The sequence below is a fragment of the Urocampus carinirostris genome, chromosome 2, assembly GCF_059441175.1.
Source record: "Urocampus carinirostris isolate Australia breed hairy pipefish chromosome 2, RoL_Ucar_1.0, whole genome shotgun sequence".
Lineage (NCBI taxonomy): Eukaryota > Metazoa > Chordata > Actinopteri > Syngnathiformes > Syngnathidae > Urocampus > Urocampus carinirostris.
In genome coordinates, this window is record NC_142350.1 from 13,363,060 (window position 1) to 13,383,630 (window position 20,571).

Sequence of the window (20,571 nt, forward strand, 5' to 3'; positions counted from 1 at the left end):
GCACGGGGAGAACATACAAACTCCACACAGGAAGGTTCGATCTCATGATCTCAGAACTGAGCCGCACACGCGCTAACCACTGCTCTACCGTGCTGCCACAAGCCAGCTGGGAGACACACCAAACATGCGGAATAAGGTGCTCTGGTCAGATGAGACCAGAATTGATTTTTTTGGCAACAATGCAAGACGTTATGTTTGGTGTATCCCCACAGTCAAACATGGTGGAGGCAGCATCATGGCAAACTTTAAATGACACTTTTTATGGATATTGTCAAGAAATGGCTTCCTTCTTGCCACTCTTCCATAAATATTATGTCCCACTTATAGTTGATGCTTCACAAGAAATTAGTATTATATCTTTATGTTTGAAGTCTGAAATGTGGAAAAAGGTCACAAAGTTCATATATCCATCCATTATCTGTACCTCTTATCCTCAGTAGTCGCGGGTGCGCTGGAGCCCACCTTCAACTGGTTGAAGTTCACACACATATATATATATATATATATATATATATATATATATATATATATATATATATATATATATATTATATATATATACATATATTATATATATATATATATAATACACACAAAAATGTAAAATATATTTATCGCGCATGGACATGATTCTAATCTATATGGTGTTTGACTCGTTTCATCAAAATAAATTTGCTGAAATATTGAAAATATTCATAAAACAAAAATGAAAAATATATAGTTAAGTTTATATTTGACATAAATGTTTATCACACAACTAAAATAAAAAGATAGTCATTATGATCCATTTATCAATGCAAGTCACTCTAACTGAGCAAGTGCAAAAATGCCTTCCATGCTTTCTCCCTTAATAACAATGTAACCTTATTTTTCTCATACAGTGCCTTGCAAAAGTATTGCCCCCGACAATAACTTTTTGACATATTGCCATATTTCAAGCTTCCAAATTATGGATAAATAACTTAAAAGTTTTGCACATCTTGAATTAGCAATATTGGCCCATTCCTCCTTACAAAACAGCTTGAGTTCCTTAAGGTTTGATGGTGGTCGTTTGTGCACAGCATTTTTCAGATCGTTCCACAAATTCTCTTTAGGATTGAGATTCTTACTTTGACTTGGTCATTTCAACACCTTTGTATTGTTAAGTTCTAATCCAGTCCATTGTAGATTTTAATTTATTTTTAGTGTCGTCGTCCTATTCGAACGTCTCTTGCAGATTCCGACCAATTTTCTACCATAACTTAATCTGGCTCTATTCGGCTTCCCAGTCTCCACTGAGGAAAAGCAACCCCAGAGCGTGATGATTCCACCACCATGTTTGACAGTAGGGATGGTGCTTTCAGGGTGACAATGTTACTCTTACACTAGACATAACGCTTTGCATTCAGCCAAAAATGTTGGTCTCATCTCTCTAGAGCACCTTGTTCCACATAATTTTTAAATCTATCAAGTGGCCTCTTGCAATCTGCCCTTTTCGTGGTATTTTTTCAGTAATGGCAGATTTATGCAGAGTATAACTAATAGTTGTCTTATGAAAAGATTCTCCCACCTCAGCTGTGTATGCCTGCAGGACCTCTTGGTTGCTTCTCTGATGAGTTTTCTCCTTGTTTTGGTCGAAGGTTTGCAGGGATGGCCAGGTCTTCGAAGGTTTGCATGGGTGTTAGGCTCTCTCCATCTTTATACCGTATTTTCCGAAAAATAAGGCGCACCTAAAAGCCTTTATTTTTTTCAAAAGCTGACCATGCGCCTTATAATACAGTGCGCCTTATATATGGATCAATATTAAGTCGCAAAGTCTTGCAACCAAGGCAAGCAGCCGCGGACTAGATTTTCCCCCGAAGGCAAAGTAGTCTGCGGTGTATGCACAGTTGCCAGCAAAAAATAAAATGGAAACTAAGAAATGTTTGGCATTTCTTGAATCCCAAGACTTTAACCTTCCGAATGATATTTGGAACGATGCATTTGAGTGATTGGTGACATCGTACAGACATTGTTTCCGTACATGTCTGAGACACGTATTTGCTTCTTTGCAAGCTTTGGGAATGTTAAGGGGGTAATAAGTTGGACTGAACTATCTGTTTTGTCGACGTTCCCATTGTAGCGCCTTATTATCTGGTGCGCCTTATGTAGGGAAAATATAGGACCAAAAACTATTTTTTGGGGGGTGCGCCCTATAACCCGGTGCGCCTTATAGTGCGGAAAATGCGGTATTGTAATTATCTTGATATGAAATACATTTACAAGGCACTGTATTCCAAATTTCGACGGCTCGTTTGACATAACCGCACCTATTCGTTCTCGTTTCGGCAAACGTCCACCCGATCGAGCCAAAATGCGCTGGCCAGACTAGATCAATCTATGCTAATTTAGTTAGCCTAGATTTCTTTATCCCCCTTACGTGCAATAACCCTAAGGTAACGTGATGAATTGATGAACAGGCTCAGTCTAATGACCCTCTTGCTCGTCAAGAGCCGAGCAACAAGACGAAACGGGCCATAATGGCTCTCCGACGGTTTCCATGACAAAGGAGATATTAAGGGTGCCGATTGGAATGGTGCGGCGGCACACACCATGATTATGCCGTTAAAAGCATGGTTGTCAAACAGCATCACCAAAAAAAAAAAACACATATAAAATAAAGTCAAACATGGCTGCCATTTCAAACATCTTTATTTAGTCAAAGTATTTTTGTTTCTCTGCCAATGTGGAGTAAGAAAATGCAACACATCTACAAGTATTATAGATTGACAATATAAAAGGTTAATAAGTAGCCAACAGATCGTAAGGGGGGGAAAAATAATCGTGCTTAAAATATTCTGAATGGTGTCCCGTTAAAAGATGGAAATTTTTGATGTCTACAGAAATCCGTGGCAACGAAACAATAAGAGTAAAAATAACCTTAGAAATGGCGTCAGTTTGTTTAAACCAGGGTTTGGCAATCCAAAATGTATTAGGAGCCATATAGGACACCAAAAAAACACATGTTTGGAGCTGCGAAAATAAAATGTAAAAAAAGCTAATAAAGCTGTATATGGAAGATAAACATACTTTATTTATCTATACTCACTGGAAAATGTTAAAAACATTTGTGTCTTGTTTGTCCAACAGAAACCCCCTCATTTTCCACAGGGCAGGAAGAAATGAAAGAGAAAGAAAAAGAGAAATAGAAAAAGAGAAGCGGAGAGACAGAGTAAAATGGATAAATAGAGAAAAAGAAAGAGGGCTGAGAGAAAAAGAGAGAGACGGAGAGGAAAGATAAAAATATTTGGACAGAGGGAAAGGGATAGGGAGAGAGAAAAATAATCAGGGAGTGAAAGAGAGAAGGGGCAGAGGGGGGTGGTGAATGAAAGAAAAAAATAGAAGACAAAGAAAAAGAAAGAGTGAAAAATAGAAAAAATAAAGAATGAAAAGGAGAGAGGGAAAGAGAAGAAATAAAAGGGAAAAAGAAATAAGGGGAGAGAGAGAGAGAGAAATTGAGAGAAAAAAAGATACATAGAAGGACAGAGAGTTGGAGATAAAGAGAAAGAAACAGGGAGTGAATGAGACAGAGAAAGACACAGAAAGGGTTAGTGAAAGAGAAAAATATACAGAAGAGAAAGAGAGAATAGAATGAGAGAGAGAGGGAAAGAGAGAAGAAAAGGAGAGAAAGATGGAGAAAAAGAAAGAAAGCAATCCGACTCCCGTCGCTTTGAGAGTGGCACCTGGCTTCGGCGACATCAAGTGGACATATTCAAAAGTGCAGCTTGTTTGTCTCTTGTGCCGGATTCAATCCGTCGGTGGGTCTGATTCGGCAGGCGGGCCTGCACTGGAAAGAGCCAAAGAGACGCACCGTGTCCCCCCCAAGACCGTCCACTTACCAGGGTCTCACCGAGTCGGATGGGAAAGACGGTACCTCGCAGTTAAAGCTTCGGGTTGTGTTTCGATACCGTGATACAATACTAACGCATGATTGGCTCCAGTGTGTTTCACTTCCCAAGTATTGTTAAAATGGTGAAGGTTTTAAAAAAAAAAGGACTAAATATCATCCTATGTACAGAAACAACACAGATAATAACAAGCGTTGCAGTGCGGACACCAACAAAGTCGGAACCGTCGTCCCCGTTTAGCTGCGCATTGTTGCCAGAGCGACTGAATTCTTTGGCAAAATCAGAAAAACAAAAGTATGACATTTGTATCCTATATTTTTTTATTTGACTCACAATAAAATCAAGTCGGATGTCCGTGGAAAAGAATCATGATGGGGAACACAGCAAAGTCTGCTTTCTGTACAGGACATTCATCGTTTTGCAGTCGCGCTTCAGATAAAGTCGTTAAGCTCCGCCTCCAACGCGGCCGCCATTTCGTCCGCCTCCGAGGAACTCCCTTCTTCTTCTTCTTCTTCTTCTTCGCCGTCGGACTCGTCGTCGCTCTCGTTGGAATCCTCGCCTTTGCCGTTGTTGTGCTTTCGTTTGTGGCCCCTGCGGATGACAAACGGCATTCAAACAAAACACAAAACACGGTGTTCTATCCTTCGCCAAGCCTACGGGAATGTTTCGAACACGCGGTCCGGATCAGGCCCACTGAGGGTTTTAACCTGGCCCGTGGGACAAAGCAGAGAGAAGCACAGGAGAAAAATGAGCTGCACTATTAAACGGGTCCACTGGATGTCGCCAAAGCAAGGCGACACTCACAAAGCACCCACGGTAGCTCTATTTCTTTCTCTCTGTCTTTCTGTTTCTCTCTTTTGTGTCCTCTCAGTCATCGCTCTTTCTAACCTTTACCTCTCATTCACTTTCCCTTTTTTTCATTCTATTTTTCTTCTTATTTCTTCTTTCTTTACCCCATGTTATCCCCTGCTTTGTCTCCCTTATTCTCTCACTCTTTGTTTCTCTTTCTCTGTTTCTTACTTTCTTTCATTCTCTGTACTTTCTATTTTTAATTTATTCTTTTCCTCAGTTCTACCTCGCTTTATTTTCAATTTCTCACTCTTTTTTTCTTGTTTCACTTGATCTTTCTCTCTCTCATACAATCTCATTTTTTTCTGCTCACACTGTGTTTTTGTCTCTTTCTTGCTCTTTTTCTCTTCTCATTCTCTCCTTTACTCTCAATTTCTCTCTATGTTTCTGCCTTTCTCAATTTATTTTTCTGGTTATTTCTTTTTCCATCTCTTTCTTTGCTAAAAGAAGAGGACAGATTATTGGCACGGTGGAAAATAAAGCATAAGGGCTCATTGAACTCATCACTGGATAGAGAGAATACTTAACTTTCAACGGTTAATGAACTTCACTTTTAATAACTTTGAATGACAAAATTTGTACACTATACAATTGTTAAAGAGGTCTATCGACATCTTTCCCCTCCAATGTTTTCAATACAAAAATGGACGTCATTTCTTTTCGATTTGAAATTTTTTTTAAGAAAACGCAGGTTGTGTAATCCGCCACAAACCGGCGTAGTAAACCACGACAATAGGTAGTATTTGGGAGTTTTGTAACTGCGCGGAAAAACAAAGAAAAGAAAGCTTGTGACAAAAGGATTTCCACTGCTTGAGCCGGGAAACTTCTGAACCAAAACACCTTCATCCAATTCGAGGCGCGGTGCAAGAATATTTGACTTCCTGGTGTGTGTCTTGGGCGGGTACAGCCTGGCGGCCCCCGTCCCTCTCCGATCAAAAACCTGAAAAATGTTGTAGTCATTGCTAAAGCTTTGGGTTTTTCTCCATTTACACGACGCTCGTGCTTTTCTCCGTATGAAGCTCTTCTCGGGGAACGTGTCAAGGAGAGAAGACGCCTTCCAAATTCCGCGATGGAGCCTCTTGCCCTGGCGGTGTGAAGGTCATCCAGAATAATCAATGACTTCCCATGAGATACGATCCTTTTTTTCCCTGACCTTGTTTGCTGCATTTGAACGCTTTCTTTTCCAAAACAAATGCTAAGAGGCTATTTATGGAGCTCTTTTCTCCTAATTATGTGCAAATTCGTGTTTGCAAATGTGCCAGGCAAAAGCATCCGATGATAGGAACCAGCTTTTGAAGTAGGAATGGAGAGAAGGGAAGGTCTTTAATGAACCCTGTACCCTATTTTCCCCATTATAAGGCACACGTGGATAATAAGGCGCACCGCAAAAACAGTCTTTTGTGATATCCGTTTCATAAATAAATTACTGTAAGGGCAAGGGTTGCACACAAAAAATACAGTGATCACAATAGCCTGAAACTGGATGCAAAGGGTGCCATATATGGCTCTTTTCATGAGTACGTATGGCTCAGAAATTAAATGTAACTATTGCACATCTCTCTGTGGCATTCCAAATTCAAGTGATTTCATCCCAATTTGGGTCCATATAAAGCCGAAGCAACTTAATGCAGAAATTCCATAAGAAACCATTTAAACTGATGAATAAAAACGCTGGCAAACGACTTTGATTGGGTGAGCACTACAGGTGGGCGGATCCCTGCACACAGCGCAAAGAATTTCCTTCTCTCGCTCTCTCTCTCTCGCTCAGTGCAGTCTACGCCCAAAGTGAATATGACCATATGCTTATCGTTTGCAGTCATTTGTGACATTTTTACAAAAGAACTTTGCATGCACATTGTTTCGAAACCGTTATTAAGGACAAATTTCATGGAAAAAAATTGCCTCAATACTCTTAACTGAAGGTGGAAGACAAATTGTAAATGGCATATTTACATTGATTTGGCATTATTATCATTTCATACAAATGATTAAATCATCAAATGACACACAGTGAAATCAAATATGCTGAAGAATTAGCTTTTGTCTAGAGAGCGTGTTTGGCAGTATTTTCAATTTTGTCCGAAAATATATGCTGCGGCTCTCTCAATTTCTTTTCAAAACATTTTTTGCTTTTATGGCTCTTTGGGTCAAAAGGGTTCCTGACCCCTTCACTAGACCACTAAGGATACAGACAAGACAAGGCATTGGGTGTTGTGTCATCATTACACTATTTTTAGTCACTCTACCAAATTGTTGATGTTATTGTTGGCGGCGAGAAGATTGTCAGACATTAAACTAGTACGTGCTACAGCCGACTTACGAACTGAATGAAGAGAGGGCATTGTGGGAAGTCATGTGGTCATTCGGAACTTAATGAAGAGTGTGGCATTGTGGGAAGTAATTCGGTCGACCTAAAATGTATAAATAAACGCAGGGCTGCACGTTTCAAGACATTGTCATTTACAATGCTTCATTTGAGCTGAGAAAAAAGTGAAAAAATATATTTACTTAAACATATATGGTTCGCAGCTCCCTTAACCACTAGGGTCGTTGGGGCACCACTTTCTTGTGTGTCCTGGGCAGGTACATCCTGGCAGCCCCCAATCAAAAACCTCAGCTTGAAAAATGTTGTAGTCATTGTTAGCTAGAATAGTCCTTTCGTATTTACTGGTTTAGACCAATGGTTTATCTGTGAAATGTACAATATTCGTATTGGCATAAAATCAATGCCAATTAGTGTAAACGTCTCTGTTCTTTGTTCAATCTCAGCATCCAGCTAGCATGCTTTGTTTTCATGCAATAACATAGTTCGACAAACCGTTTCATTATTTTAATGTACTATGCCAATTTATGTTTGTTTCTGTGCTGAATGTGCAAAGTCGTAGCCAATTAGGGTTTAGCTGTACTGTAGCATCGATGCTAATTATGTCAACTTGTCGTCATTGTTAGCCGAATTTCTTTTTCCCAAGCAGTTTAATGGATGCGATCCGGGCTCGATTTTCATTGCATTCAATGCTATGCAATTGTGACCAAGGCGCGCGTTCAAACTTTCGCCCAATATTTTCGCATGCCGGAAAATATGGTAAATCCGGACGGTTGAGTTTATTACGCCTTATATTATATCTGCTTTTGAACGTGATCCCTCACATGACAGATTGAAATCAAACCCAATAGGGCAATTTCTTTTGAACATCAGCCGTTTGAATAGGCGGGCGTTGGGGGCTGCAGAACTAAAAGCGTAGCCATCGCGCCGACTAATGAGGTACTCCTAACAAGATGGAGTCTCCACCCCGAGACTGATTTCTTCTCCTGACGCGCTCTGAGTGATCGTACGAGTCCGAACGGGCGCGGACGGCTTCCCAATCGATAAAAGGTGCCGTCCGAGTAATTAGAAAGGAGCTAGCGTCTCCGTTGGCGACACTGTTGGTCAAAAGCCAATATGGCCAAAGAGGCGGAGCGGTTACACTTCCGACATCCAAGCACTATGAAACACCTTTTGTTTTTCAAACCGAGTGTTACTTACACTCGACTACATCGTTACCGTGCTGAAGTTGATCCTAGCTAACATCGGGAAAGAGGCCGGTAGCCTGTCACAGGGAAAATTTTGATATACTGAATTTCACGCTGAGATTTTGAGTTTTTCCTTGCCTTCATGTAGGTTCTAGATCAGGGGATAGTGTAATAATGGTTTATAATCGTCTGTGCAGCCCTTTGAGAGTCCTTGTGATTAAGGGCTAAACAAATAAACATAACTTGACAGGCTAAGCTATCAGCGATGAAACATCTTAATACGAGAAAATATAAGAATAATTTGTCAACATTCACCCAGCCTTTGATAAAACTGACTTTCTTCTTCAATGTGTTGAAATCAACATCCGGGTTGAAGAGAATGAGTAGTTTGAGGTCTTAACGACACATCAAATAAACAGTGTTGTACATCTTCTTTATGGCCAAATTCAAGCTCTTTAAATGGACTTTCTAAGCCAATTTTCCAATTTCTCCAGTACCAGTCAAAGAGATCTGGTGTGTATCATGTATCTTACAGGGCCACAAATATATCTGTGATTTATATATTTTTCAAGACATATCATTTATGCATCTGAACAATCCGTGTAAATATTTTTGGAGACAAATCCTCTCCCATTTACCAGAGTTGGGTAAAATGGTCGTTATATGTAGCTTACATTTTCAGTTACAGGATGTTCTTCCCAATCCAATTTACCACTGAAAAAACACAACCTTCATTTTTTATACTACCCATAATAAATGATAAAAATATTGAGAAAACCCGCAAATTAGCATCTTGGGACCCATTTTACACTTTCTAGTGTGGGTGCGTTTTGCTTTTGTAGTCATAAACCAAAGCTCTGACTAGGCGGCTGCTCTCCTGGGAATTGTATTGAGCTATAACTTAACAATAAGGGGGGGGGAATGCTTAGGCCAGCAGTTTATAGGGACGGGCAAAAAGAAAGGAGAAAAAATGTCAGATTACTTGCAGTTTTGGTATCGCACCTCACATATCCCATCTTCCCTTTTTCATACAATAAAAAAGTGTATTTGATCTTTTTAAATTTTCAGAAAGAACATGGTATCCTTGAGCCACAAAGAAAAGGAAGGGTACCTTGGAGATTTACAATGCAATAATAAACACCGCCTTGCTAGCAATAATGTGAAGGCTTTAATATCTTTTTGGGTGGAGTTCAATTCACCGTTAGCCTAAATATTGCTACTAATGGGGAAGGTTGTGAACCTGCCATCGAGGGCATTAGGGATTCAGTGTATTGCCCAAGGACACTTCGACATATAACACGGAGGAGCCGGGAATCCAACCTGCGACCTCTCGATCCCAAGACGAGCGCTTTACCTCCTGAGCCAAGGCCGACCCTAAATAGTACTGGATAGAGCCCAGCCTAGCACAAGAGGTTGAAGATTGTATTCTAGAGATCGCGCTTCCCCATTAATCATCATCAAGTTGTGTACCCACTTCTTATTCCCAGGCCATTCCAGTAGCTGCTATCGGTGTGTGAGTGTGTGTGAGTGTGTGTGAGAATGGGTAAGTGTCAAGCACATTTTAAAGGGCTTTTGGGGTCTTCAGTGACTTGAATAGTGCTATATGAATGCGGGCCATGTAGCATTTCTCTTAATCTTTTTCTTTCGTTCACTTTTTTCACTTCTCCATTCCTCTCTCTTATTGTCCCCTTTGCTGTCTTTGTTTTCTCTTTCCATCCCTCCCTCCCTCTCTTTCTCTTTTTCTGTTTCTCACAGTCTCTCTTTCTGTTGTTCCTTTCTTTTCTTTTTCTTGTTTTTTCCACTTCTCCCATCTTTTCTTTTACTGTCTCTCCTCTTTTTCTCGCCCTTGCTCTTGTTCGCCTTTTCTCTTACTCACTCTTTTTTTCTGTTTTTGCAGTCTCTCTCTGGCTCTTTCCCTTTCTTTGTCCCTTTATTCTCTTTTATTTTTCTCAATTTGTCTTTCATTATCTTTGTTTTCTTTCTTGCCCTCACTCCCTCACCCTTTCTTTGCTTGCTCTTTCTCTTTCTCACTCTCTCTTCCGAACTCTCTCATTATCACTCTGTTTCACGTTGGTTTTTTACAGTTTCTCTTGCTCTTTTCTTTCTTCTCTCTTTTCTCTATTTTCCCCTCAGTTTTGTCTTTCATTATCTCTTTCTTGCCCTCTCTCTCATCCCTTTGCTCGCTTGCTCTTTTTTTCTCACTCATGTTCTTTTTTTCATTTTTTTGCAGTCTGTCTCTCTTTCTCTTTCCCTTTTTTCTCTTCTCTTTTTTTTCTATTTTTCTCAATTTCTCTTTCACAGTCTCTTTCTTTTCTCTTACTCTTTCTTGCCCTACCTCTCTCACCCTTTCTCGCACTCACTCTTTCTTTATCACTCTCTTTAATCTACTAGCCCGGCCCCAGTGAGAATGTTTTTCTCCCTTCTGGCCCCTGAGCTAAAATGAGTTGGACATCCCTGCTCTAAGGGTTAAAATCAAAATCTCTTGATCACTGCAACAAAGTCTTTGGCACTGGGTTTATTCAGCCCAGTGTTTTTTTTTTTTTTTGCTGCTGCGCGGTTTTAATAACAGGGAAAAACAAATCATCTCTTCTTTGAGGATATTATTGTTCCGAGAGCAGTCAGTTATTCATTTATTTTAACGGCCAATTTGGATGCAATTCGATTCTACGGAATATAAATTGAAAACTGGAAGCGCATTTTCAACAGCAAACCCCGAGCAAGCAGGTTGCTTATAAATTGCCAGTCGGCATTGTTTTTCTCCAACTGAATAATATAATCTTGCCCGCTATATATTCTCAGCCTCTTGATATAAGTTACAGAAATAATAAATCACAGTATTTGTCATTGATCACCATATTAGCGCAAACCCAGTCGCTTCGATTTGGAAATGAAACCTTGTTGCGATGCGAGAAAAGCTTGGCCTGCCGCCAGGCCATTAATGCACTGAGGGAAACCCCAAGTGGTTGGAGTGCAATATGACATGAAAGGTTTCGGGACCAGGGTTCATACGGGTGCTTGAAATCCTTAAAAATGCTTGAATTTTAATGATGTGTCTTTGAGGGTTGAAAAGTGCTTGAATATTGGGTGAAGCGCTTGTAAATGCTTGAAATTGTTGCCATGTCACTCAACATGTCTGCTTAAAAGTGGCGTTGACGCCGCTCTCTGGTGGTTTCGCTTTGAGTCGAGTCATATTTATTAGTATAGCTCTTAATCACAAGGAGTCTAAAAGGGCTGCACAGATTACAGACTATTTCAAACTACGGACTATGATTACACTATCCCCTGATCTAAAACCTGCAGAAGGGCAAGGAAAAACTCAAAAACCTCATCAAAAGGAAAATGAAGGGACCGCACACGAGGTAATTCCCCTTCCAGGATGACCAGGCTGCAACGGACATTGCATTAACAAACAACGAAATTAAAAATAAAATAATTTAAGTATAATATAAAATAAAAATACAATCACAAGGATGAGCAGGTTGCAATGGATGTAGCTTTGCCATTGCAGTTCTTCCCTTGTGATTAACGGCATCTGGCATGAATATGTACGCCATTGTCATCGCCTCCAATTATTGCAAGGATTACGTATTAATTATGGACATTTATTGGGGGCCATGCAAAAAAATTGAGGCAGTTTCCCAGTGTTAAATTGTAATGGAAAAAACTTCCTGCAACTGAAAATGTAAGCTACAAAATACTATCATTTTTACCAAAAACCTAAATGGGAAAATATTTGTCTCAAAAACAAATATACTCTCGGATTACTCAAGATCTAAAGGTCATATGTCATGATAAATGCACATGCAAGATAAAAAAAAGTCGGATGTAAATCACAGATATATTTGTGGCTATGCAAAATACATGATTCGCAATGTTTTTTTATTTTATTTTAATAGTACCGGAGAAACTGGAAAATTGGCTTTGAAAGACAATTAAAAGTGCTTGAATTTGGCTATGAACTAAGAATATTTGTACTCTGGAAACAAACAAGGAACAATACTTTAGTATTTGCAGTTATTACGAGCACAGTTTGCATTGACACACATGGAGGAGCAAAAATATCACAGAATAGTCCTCCTCGGGGATTAAATTGCACCATGCGAGTGTCCGTTTTTTAATCTTAATATCATTCCAGTTGACAATTTTCACAAGCCTGTCATTATTTCCATTCCATGTTGAAACCTTTTATAGAGTAACCAAAATATTCAAATGCCCTGCAATTTTGTATTGACATAGATGGCATCTGTCAGGGATCTCCTTTTTTCCATTGTTCGTCATTGAAACATGGTTTCACTATGGTCATCACCACCAAATGTTGATTAAAATGAAGTTTATTCTAAAGCAGTTGTGGGAAAGCCTTTTGAGACTCGCACTGGGTTAAAAAATGGCAGAAGATTATGCATTTTTTGTTTAACTTGTCTACAACGATAGTCTCAAAATCTTCGGCAATACACAAGATGATAAGGTGAACCAATCCCCTTTTTTCCTCATTTGCATTTATAAAATAATATAAATGCAACCAACTACATGCAAATCTCATATTTCATATTATATTCATTTATAAATTGGCCATTTCATTCAATTGGAGTTTTTTTTTATTACCAAGAGTGTGTTTTTAAAAAAAACATATTTATGTACAGACGCTCCCCAACTTACTAACATTCGAGTTACAAAAAACGGTAGATAGGAACATTTTTTCCAGAAAGACGGAAAATATCTGGACATTGCTGTAAGTTAGATTTGGTATTGTGTGAACCTTTCCAAGTACAAGACATTAGTGTAGAGCTTCTTCCCGCCGCTACCGGCGTTGTGAGAGCTCACCCAGCATCCACCCCAAAGAATAAATCCGCTTCCTCTTCCTAGTTCCTGTGTAAACATTCTCAACTGTATCTCCAGAGCGCTAAGAACTTCGAAATCTTTATTGTTTTTAATCTCGTGCATCCATTAAATATGATTGGTGTAAAGTGTAAAGAAGAGGCGTGCCTTTTCTTTTGAAACGAAAGTGGAATAAAAAAGCTTGATGCGGTTGAGAAAATGGTTGGATCGCTTTTTTTCCGCCACTTTAGACAACGGAGTAGGACCTCTTGAAGCGCATCTTCTAAAAGTAACTAAAACTTGTTTTATTCATCTTCATAGAGCATAGTATTTTATGAAGTGTTTATTTTTTAGTCCAAAACAATATACAGTGGGACCTCGCTACTTCGCGCTTCGACGTTCGCGGGCCTAATAAATAATAATAATAAAATAAAATATATATATATATATATATATATATATTTTTTTTTTTAAAGCATTTTTGAATGGGCGTCGCTATTTTGTGGTTCCATGTTCGCGGGTTCAGAGCTTCGCAGGTCTAAAAAAAAATAATAATAAAATAATAAACAAAAACAAAAAAACAAAACAAAAAAAAAAAAACAAAAAACAAAAAAACAACGCAAAAATCAAAAAAAAAAAAGGTTTTAAGCATTTTTGAAGGGGCGTCGCTACTTCGTGGTTCCACGTTCGCGGGTTCAGAGCTTCGCAGGTCTAAAAAATAATAATAATAGAATCAAATAATAATAATAATAATAAAAAATAAAAAAACGCGACAACCGAGGTCCCACTGTACGTTACTTATACAAGCCTTAAATATACAAAATATAGCACTGAGGCAACTTACGAACAAATTCAACTCGTGCAGAAATCCGACTGCAGAAATACGAAAACAATACTGAATGCAACTACAGTAATACTACAAAAGAAAAAATAGGAAAGGAAGTGCTAAAAACAGTGACCTGATATATTATTTTGATTTAACTGTGATTGTTTAAAAAAAATTGATGAGAGCAATTTATTACAAAAGAAATATGAAAGATGTCTGCATGTATATTTATCTACTATCTACCCTGGTCATATCCCTCGAGAGGGGTGACCGACAGCAAGACAACACATACAAAAATAAAGAAAATAAAAAATGGGGAAAAAGTAGCAAAAAAAAAAAAAACCCACACAAATTGTGTATCGTGTATATTTATAGATAAATGAAAAAAACTTTTGAACCCAATGCAGCCCAAGACTCCAAATAGTTGCCCACCCTTGACCTAGAGGCACATTTTAAAGGTTCCTAGATGAGAATTTGTGTAAAGAATGGCCTATCAAGTGGTCTTTCTTCTCTCTGGCATCCGAATCGGAAAATGAAGCCATTACCTTGCCCTAACCTACCTGAATAACTCTTAGATGTTTTAATTACATTGGCCTCAGGGGCCCCTTGTGAGTAATTGTTTTCATAGATTTTCGGATCCCCCAAAGAGCGCTCTAATGGCGCCGCGTTTGCTCAAACGATGGCTCTGGATTGACCGTGGCCGTTTGCTTCCACCTTCAGACTGAGGTTTGAGCGGGTCACGTTCTGGCCCCGGCTTTTGCGGGAGTGGCCGCCGCTTGGAAGGACAATCCGGGCTTTGTTTATCTTTCAAAGGTTACCTGTCGGTTGGATTACGGCGACGATGTAACGCTTAGGCCGACTGCTGAGCGCATCTTGCGATACGAGGTGCGAGAATTTGAAACGATTACCGGGTAAAAGTGTCCCTTATTCAGTCGGGCCCATCCTTTTCAGGCGGAGTGGCCTTTCCCCAAAAGCAGGGGTCTCAAACTCGATTGAGTTGGGGACAACTGAATCTAGGGTCCATGTAAGGTTGAGATAAATTGGGACAATGTTTTATATTGTGTATTGATGTCGCTGTAATGTGTAGTGCAACCGAAAATGAGTCCAAGGAAGACTGCAAACTACGGACACTGAAAGTGAGCAAAAAGCAGCTTATTTCTTCCAGGTTTACTCAAAGAAAGAGGATAAAAAGAATATATTTTAAAGGGTAATAAAAATAGGGAAGAATAAATAAGAAAAAAAGGCTAACAGAAAAGAAAGGGAGAAAGAAAGCAAAAAAGGAAAATAGAAAAAAAAAGGAAAGTTAGTCAGAAATTAAAGAGAAAAAAAAAAGACTAAAACCGGGAAAAAAATGCTACTTTCTGTTTTTTTTTGTCTTTTTAAATATTATCCCCTATTTGGGTTGTACTTTTGGTCTCATTTCTTAATTTTATCTTTTCTTTTTTTGTTTTTTCGTTTCTTCTCTTTTCAAAGGTAATATGGAGCGTTTTGGTCACTTTGGATCTCCCTAAGAGAGGGAGAGAAAGAAAGAGAGAAAGATGCAGAGAGAGAGAGAGAGAGAGAGAGAGAGAGAGAGAGAGAGAGAGAGAGAGAATGACAAAAAGAGACAAAAAAAAAGAAAGAAAGAAAAAAGACACAGAGAGCGAGAAAGTGAAAAAGACAGAAAGAGAGTCAGAGGAAAAAAGAAAGAGAAACAGTGAGAGAAAGAAAGAGAAAGAGTATTTAATAAAGAAAGGCAAAGAAAACGAGACGGATAGAAAAATAAATACAGCCAGTGTTTACGTGAGTGGCGCTTGGCTTTGGCGACATCAAGAGGACATATTTCAGACTGCAGGTCGTTCTTGAGCTACTCTTAGCGTCGTCCCGCAGGATGAACTAAAACCCATGGTGGGCCTTATCCGGCCCGCGGGACACACATTTGACACCAACACTTAAGGCAAATTCTAAACCTATTCCCATGACAAAGTCTGGACCAGAGTGTTGGCCATGACATGTGATTTCCCTGCGATGTTACGAGGACACCCGAACGTTGCACATGACTACACAGTAGATTTACCATTGATATTATTTTTGTTATCGTTAGATCAGTGAAAGAATGCCAAATCCAAATTTTTAGCTTTGCTTAGTAGCCTAACCTACATGTTACAGTCCCAGATGACTGGTAAACGTATCTAATTAAACCAGATGTATTCCCAATCAACAGGGAAAGGGAATTTTAATGTTTGGTATTGAGCGTGTCAACTGGTTTATTTTAACAGTTGAGTTAATACAATTTAACACCTGAACCAACTCACCACACTATACAAACTCAACATTTGGTTTGCATTTGATAAAAAAATCATAACTTTTGATAGAAATAACCTACACTTCTTTTCTTGACACACTCAGAATTGTATGGCGAGATGGATTCGGCCCGTGGGTTATATGATTGACATGACTGCTCTGGGCACCACGTTGTACATTTCAGTGCCTATTTATCCCCTTCTTGTTTTTCTCTTTTAAAGTCTTTATAATGCATTCATCCCGGAGTGCCATGTCTAATCTCATTGCATACAATGTTTCACTGCATTGTTATCAATGACTATAAAAACAGTTCAGTTTTAAAACGTGCATTAAAAAAATGCACATAAGTCAAGAAACTATGTTTATTCAAAATAACATGAGCCTCACCTAAAGGGAGCGGACATGTTTGTTTCATCTTGCTGCTATGGGTACCCCCAAACCTCAAAAAGGTTAGCCAAAATAACCAATGGTAAAATGGTGTGCTTTGGCCATTTGGTGTCTCCGAAGTTTGTATTCTTCCTTGTGCTTTTTAGGAATCGTTTTCGGTTGCAATACACATGGTGTCTCCAACCTTTTTCAAGTTGAGAGAGTTTTTGTTAGTAATTAGCGTAAATGGCACCCAGTTTAATATGAATATGTAAAATAGGAAGTGAGCTAGATGGTTCGCTAAATAGATAAAAAAGGTAGCTTGGTGGTTAGCTAGAAAGCTAAACGGATAAAAAGCTAAAAGGTAGCTAGATAGCTAGCTAAAAGAGTAAAAGGCAATCTAAATAGTCGGATAGAAAGCAAAAAACAAAGCTAGATAGCTAGCTGGAAAGGAGGCCAAAATGTTGGTTAGATAGCATGCAAAAAAGTAAAAACCTAGCTAAAAAGCTTGTTAGTTAGCAGTCCTCTCTTTACATCCATCTTTGTGAGAGGCACCTATATATGTATGTACGTGTATATCGACATGTATGAGTTTCAGGAGCGAGCAGCAGCAAGTCAACTGCGGGAGAGAGAGTGGGAAAGGTGAGATGGCAGAGTGGGAAAGGTGAGATGGCACAACATTCATTTGGACAGGTAACTTAAAATTAGTTTTACCTGGTTATATCAGTATCAGAAATTATTTTCCCTCCATTTTATTAACACTCCACTTATTGAAACATAAATATTTTGTTTGTTTGTTTGTACATGATTCAATTGTTTGTTTGTTTGTACATGATTCAAATTGAATCGTTTCTTGTACATGATTCAATTGTTTGTTTGTTTGTACATGATTCAAATTGAATCGTTTCTCCGGCGCCGTCACGAATGGCAGCCACTCCAGCAGCTCCCGTGTTATTTTCGATTGTTCTCAGCTCAGGGATGCTGCTGGAAAAGTGAATTTCCCTTCGGGGATGAATAAAGTATCTATCTATCTATCTATCTATCTATCTAAAAGCTTAATAGTAAGCTAAAAAAAAGTAGCTAAAAAAAACTACGCATTCATTTTCTTTATAAAACCCATGTTGGAATTTAGTTGGTTGCATTTCCTCTCAAATGAATTAATAAAAAGCTAAATAAATTTGTTTATCACACAAACTAATTCGCATTCTACTCTCTTAATGAATGGCTTACAAATGATGATCGAACTACAATACATTTTTTTGTTCACGAAGCCCATGAATTGGATTTTATTTATTTGAATTTGTATATTAACTTATTATCTTAGTACTTTGTTGTTACTGTGTTATCACCAGGTTAATTCTTAAAAAATAGGGTTAAATAGACTCAGTCAACTAATAAAAACATAATTTTACTTGAAAATCACAATGACCTAGAACTGGTGAGCTATTTTCAGAACAGGTTCACACCACATTGGAGATCCCTGCCCGACACCATGTAGTGATCTAAAAAAATACACAGTGTCCCTTTAAAAAAAAAACCTCGAATCCCATGTTTTCCTATTACTACATTTAAAATCTTTCATATTGCCAATTCCTCCCACGGGAAACAAAAATGTATCAAATCACATTGTTGGTTAATTAAATCATTTTAATAATGTGTGAAGAGTTTGATGGCAAGAATTGAAGAGCTTCTTTCAGCAAATGTAATGGAAATCCCCGTCGCCGCCCTCTTTAAATTCCCGCCTCGCGTTTGGCCGCCGCGCCGAACTTCCCTGCACCACGGGGGCGGGTTGCGCTTCATTAGGTCCTCAGGTTGTCAGACTTCATGGTGTGAAATTCAAAAATGTGTTTCATCTTGCCCAGGTGCTGCTTACGGGGAAAAAAAATATCGAATTGTGTCCCTGTTTAGAAGATGTATGCACGTTTAGCTTGCCTGAGCTCCGAGAGATTTGAGGGGAGATTGAGAGCCGGTGCCTGGATTGTGTATTCTCTCGAATAATATTGCTTCTGGGCGTGTGGAATTTATTTTGCACACCGTATACGACTGGAGGAGTACATGTGAGTGAGAATAAGCAGGAGGGAAAATGGACAGAGGAGGCAAAAGGAACACAAAGAGTCTTTGGCACGGAAGTCCTTGTTTGGTCTTAAAATATTCCAGAATAAAAAAAAACGTAAACATTCATTAACGTCAAAAAAAATCCTGTCAATACTGTGCAAATTCAAAATATGCTTTGGTGAAAAACACATGCCGGGTCCTCATATTCTTTTACTCTTCAACTTTGAGTATTTTCTGCTATGCATTCAGGTTTTTCAGCTTACTCTGATGCTTTGTCTTATGGTGCCGTTTCACATTAAATTACCTATTTAAGAAATTTTACATAAGCTCCACAAAGAAGACACACAAGTTTACCGGCAATGTCAGTAAAAAAATTTTTTAGCCTCCCATTGGTTTTGAACGGCTGTTTTCCCAATCAAATATTTTCTCAAGGGTTTACCATTAGTGTAACCCATAGAAACAGAAACGTCACCCTGCTTTTTTCCGTTTAGCCTTCTATTATATCGTGATCGATAGATGTTCGTCCCAAAGCATGTTGTTTGTCAGTAGATAGCTTTTAAAGTGGCTGCGCTCGTTAGGCTACAGCTAACTCGCTTGATGCAGTAGCATTTTTAGGCCGTCTTGTGGCCGCAGCAGAAGCGCTGCATTGTGGGATCTGTAGTTTAAGTTATCAGTGTTACAGAGCCGGCCCATAGGGCCATGAGTCTGACACCCATAGCTTACGTGAATCGTGTAGACCGGGGGATATTTTTTGGGGTGTGTGTGATGGGTTTCAGCAATTAACAATAACCTGCAGTTAAAAATATGTCCAATGGAAATGACTGAAGCGCCACTCCCAAAATGGTATTTGCTACCATTCAGCAACCTGACTGAACGAATACCCATGCTGCTGTTGGTGTCGGTGGATTTGTTCAGACCGAGGACAATCGACTTTGGCCTGGACGGATCTATTGACACTAACAAAGATGTTATATAATGAAATTGTGAATATGTTTGATTTTCGAGAAGGTTTGTTCAAACCTCACTTTGTGTTTGCTGTTAAAAACGTAATATTGGAATATAATATTGTGAATGTGCTTAATTGCTGTTGAGATTGTCATGATTGTTTTCTGTTTTTAGTGTCAATAAATTTGTTCAAACCATCACCACTACTAACAGGTTGTGGCGGGATGTTCCAGATAAGTCAGGATTCTAGATTTGTGTACAGAGTCGGTATGAATTGGTCAGGTCAGGACGTTGGATGTGTCGGCATGTGCCGGTCTTGTTTTATGCAATCCGGAGATGGAATAAGAGCTTGCTCTGTCCACTGCACGCATCGGCCCGGTATTGCAGTACCTCCGGGAACGGTATATTCGCACTGATCGCTGCACGGCTCTGTGGTTAAGACCTTGACACGGCCACTCGGCTGAGAGCAAGTGTCTCGGCCCCTTGGCTTTGTAGCGTATTATGATTTGACCGATAATGGATAATTGATAAAGAATATAGAACAATAAACCTTACAAATTTTTCTCTCTTTTGGCAAGGGAACAGATGACTTGAAGTTGAACCTATACATACTATGTCTACCCTTGTCAAAGATTTCATTGCCATTTTTAGGCATTTTTTCGAATCTCAGAAACAACAATGATAAACATATTTGACAAAATTGACAAGCATTCTTAATTGGCAAAGCTATAAAGCACATGGCCTGACAGCAATCGATTTTCTACCCTAGAAAGGCTAACAAAATTAATTGTTTTGATTAAAAACTTCTGAATAATTTCAAAAAAATTCAAATATCTAAATACGTGTTAATTACAATAAATGATGGGATTTTGACAGCATCTTTTTTACACCTTAAGTACATATTTTCTTTTTCCCAGTTAGATAATTATGTTTTTGGTCTTTCTCGTGAATTGATAAAATTGGTCATTGGTCATTAAGGTTATTTTGATCGGGGGTCCAGAAAAAAGTTGCTCGTTTACCTCACATTTTCTAGAAAAATAGTTAGAAGTGATCGGA

The 20,571-nt window shown here is 38.8% G+C and overlaps 1 protein-coding gene across 2 annotated transcripts in view; it reads right to left on the reverse strand.

Moving 5' to 3' along the window:
• Window positions 1-2,652: 2,652 nt before the first annotated feature.
• The window catches only part of ctdp1 (CTD (carboxy-terminal domain, RNA polymerase II, polypeptide A) phosphatase, subunit 1), a 59,979-nt gene continuing 42,060 nt past the window's right edge, over window positions 2,653-20,571 (reverse strand). For both annotated transcript variants that reach the window (XM_088328987.1, XM_088328986.1), the window contains one exon: window positions 2,653-4,457. In XM_088328987.1, the coding sequence (XP_088185113.1) occupies window positions 4,298-4,457 (160 nt within the window). In that variant the 3' untranslated portion in view covers window positions 2,653-4,297. The remainder of the gene's footprint in view (window positions 4,458-20,571) is intronic.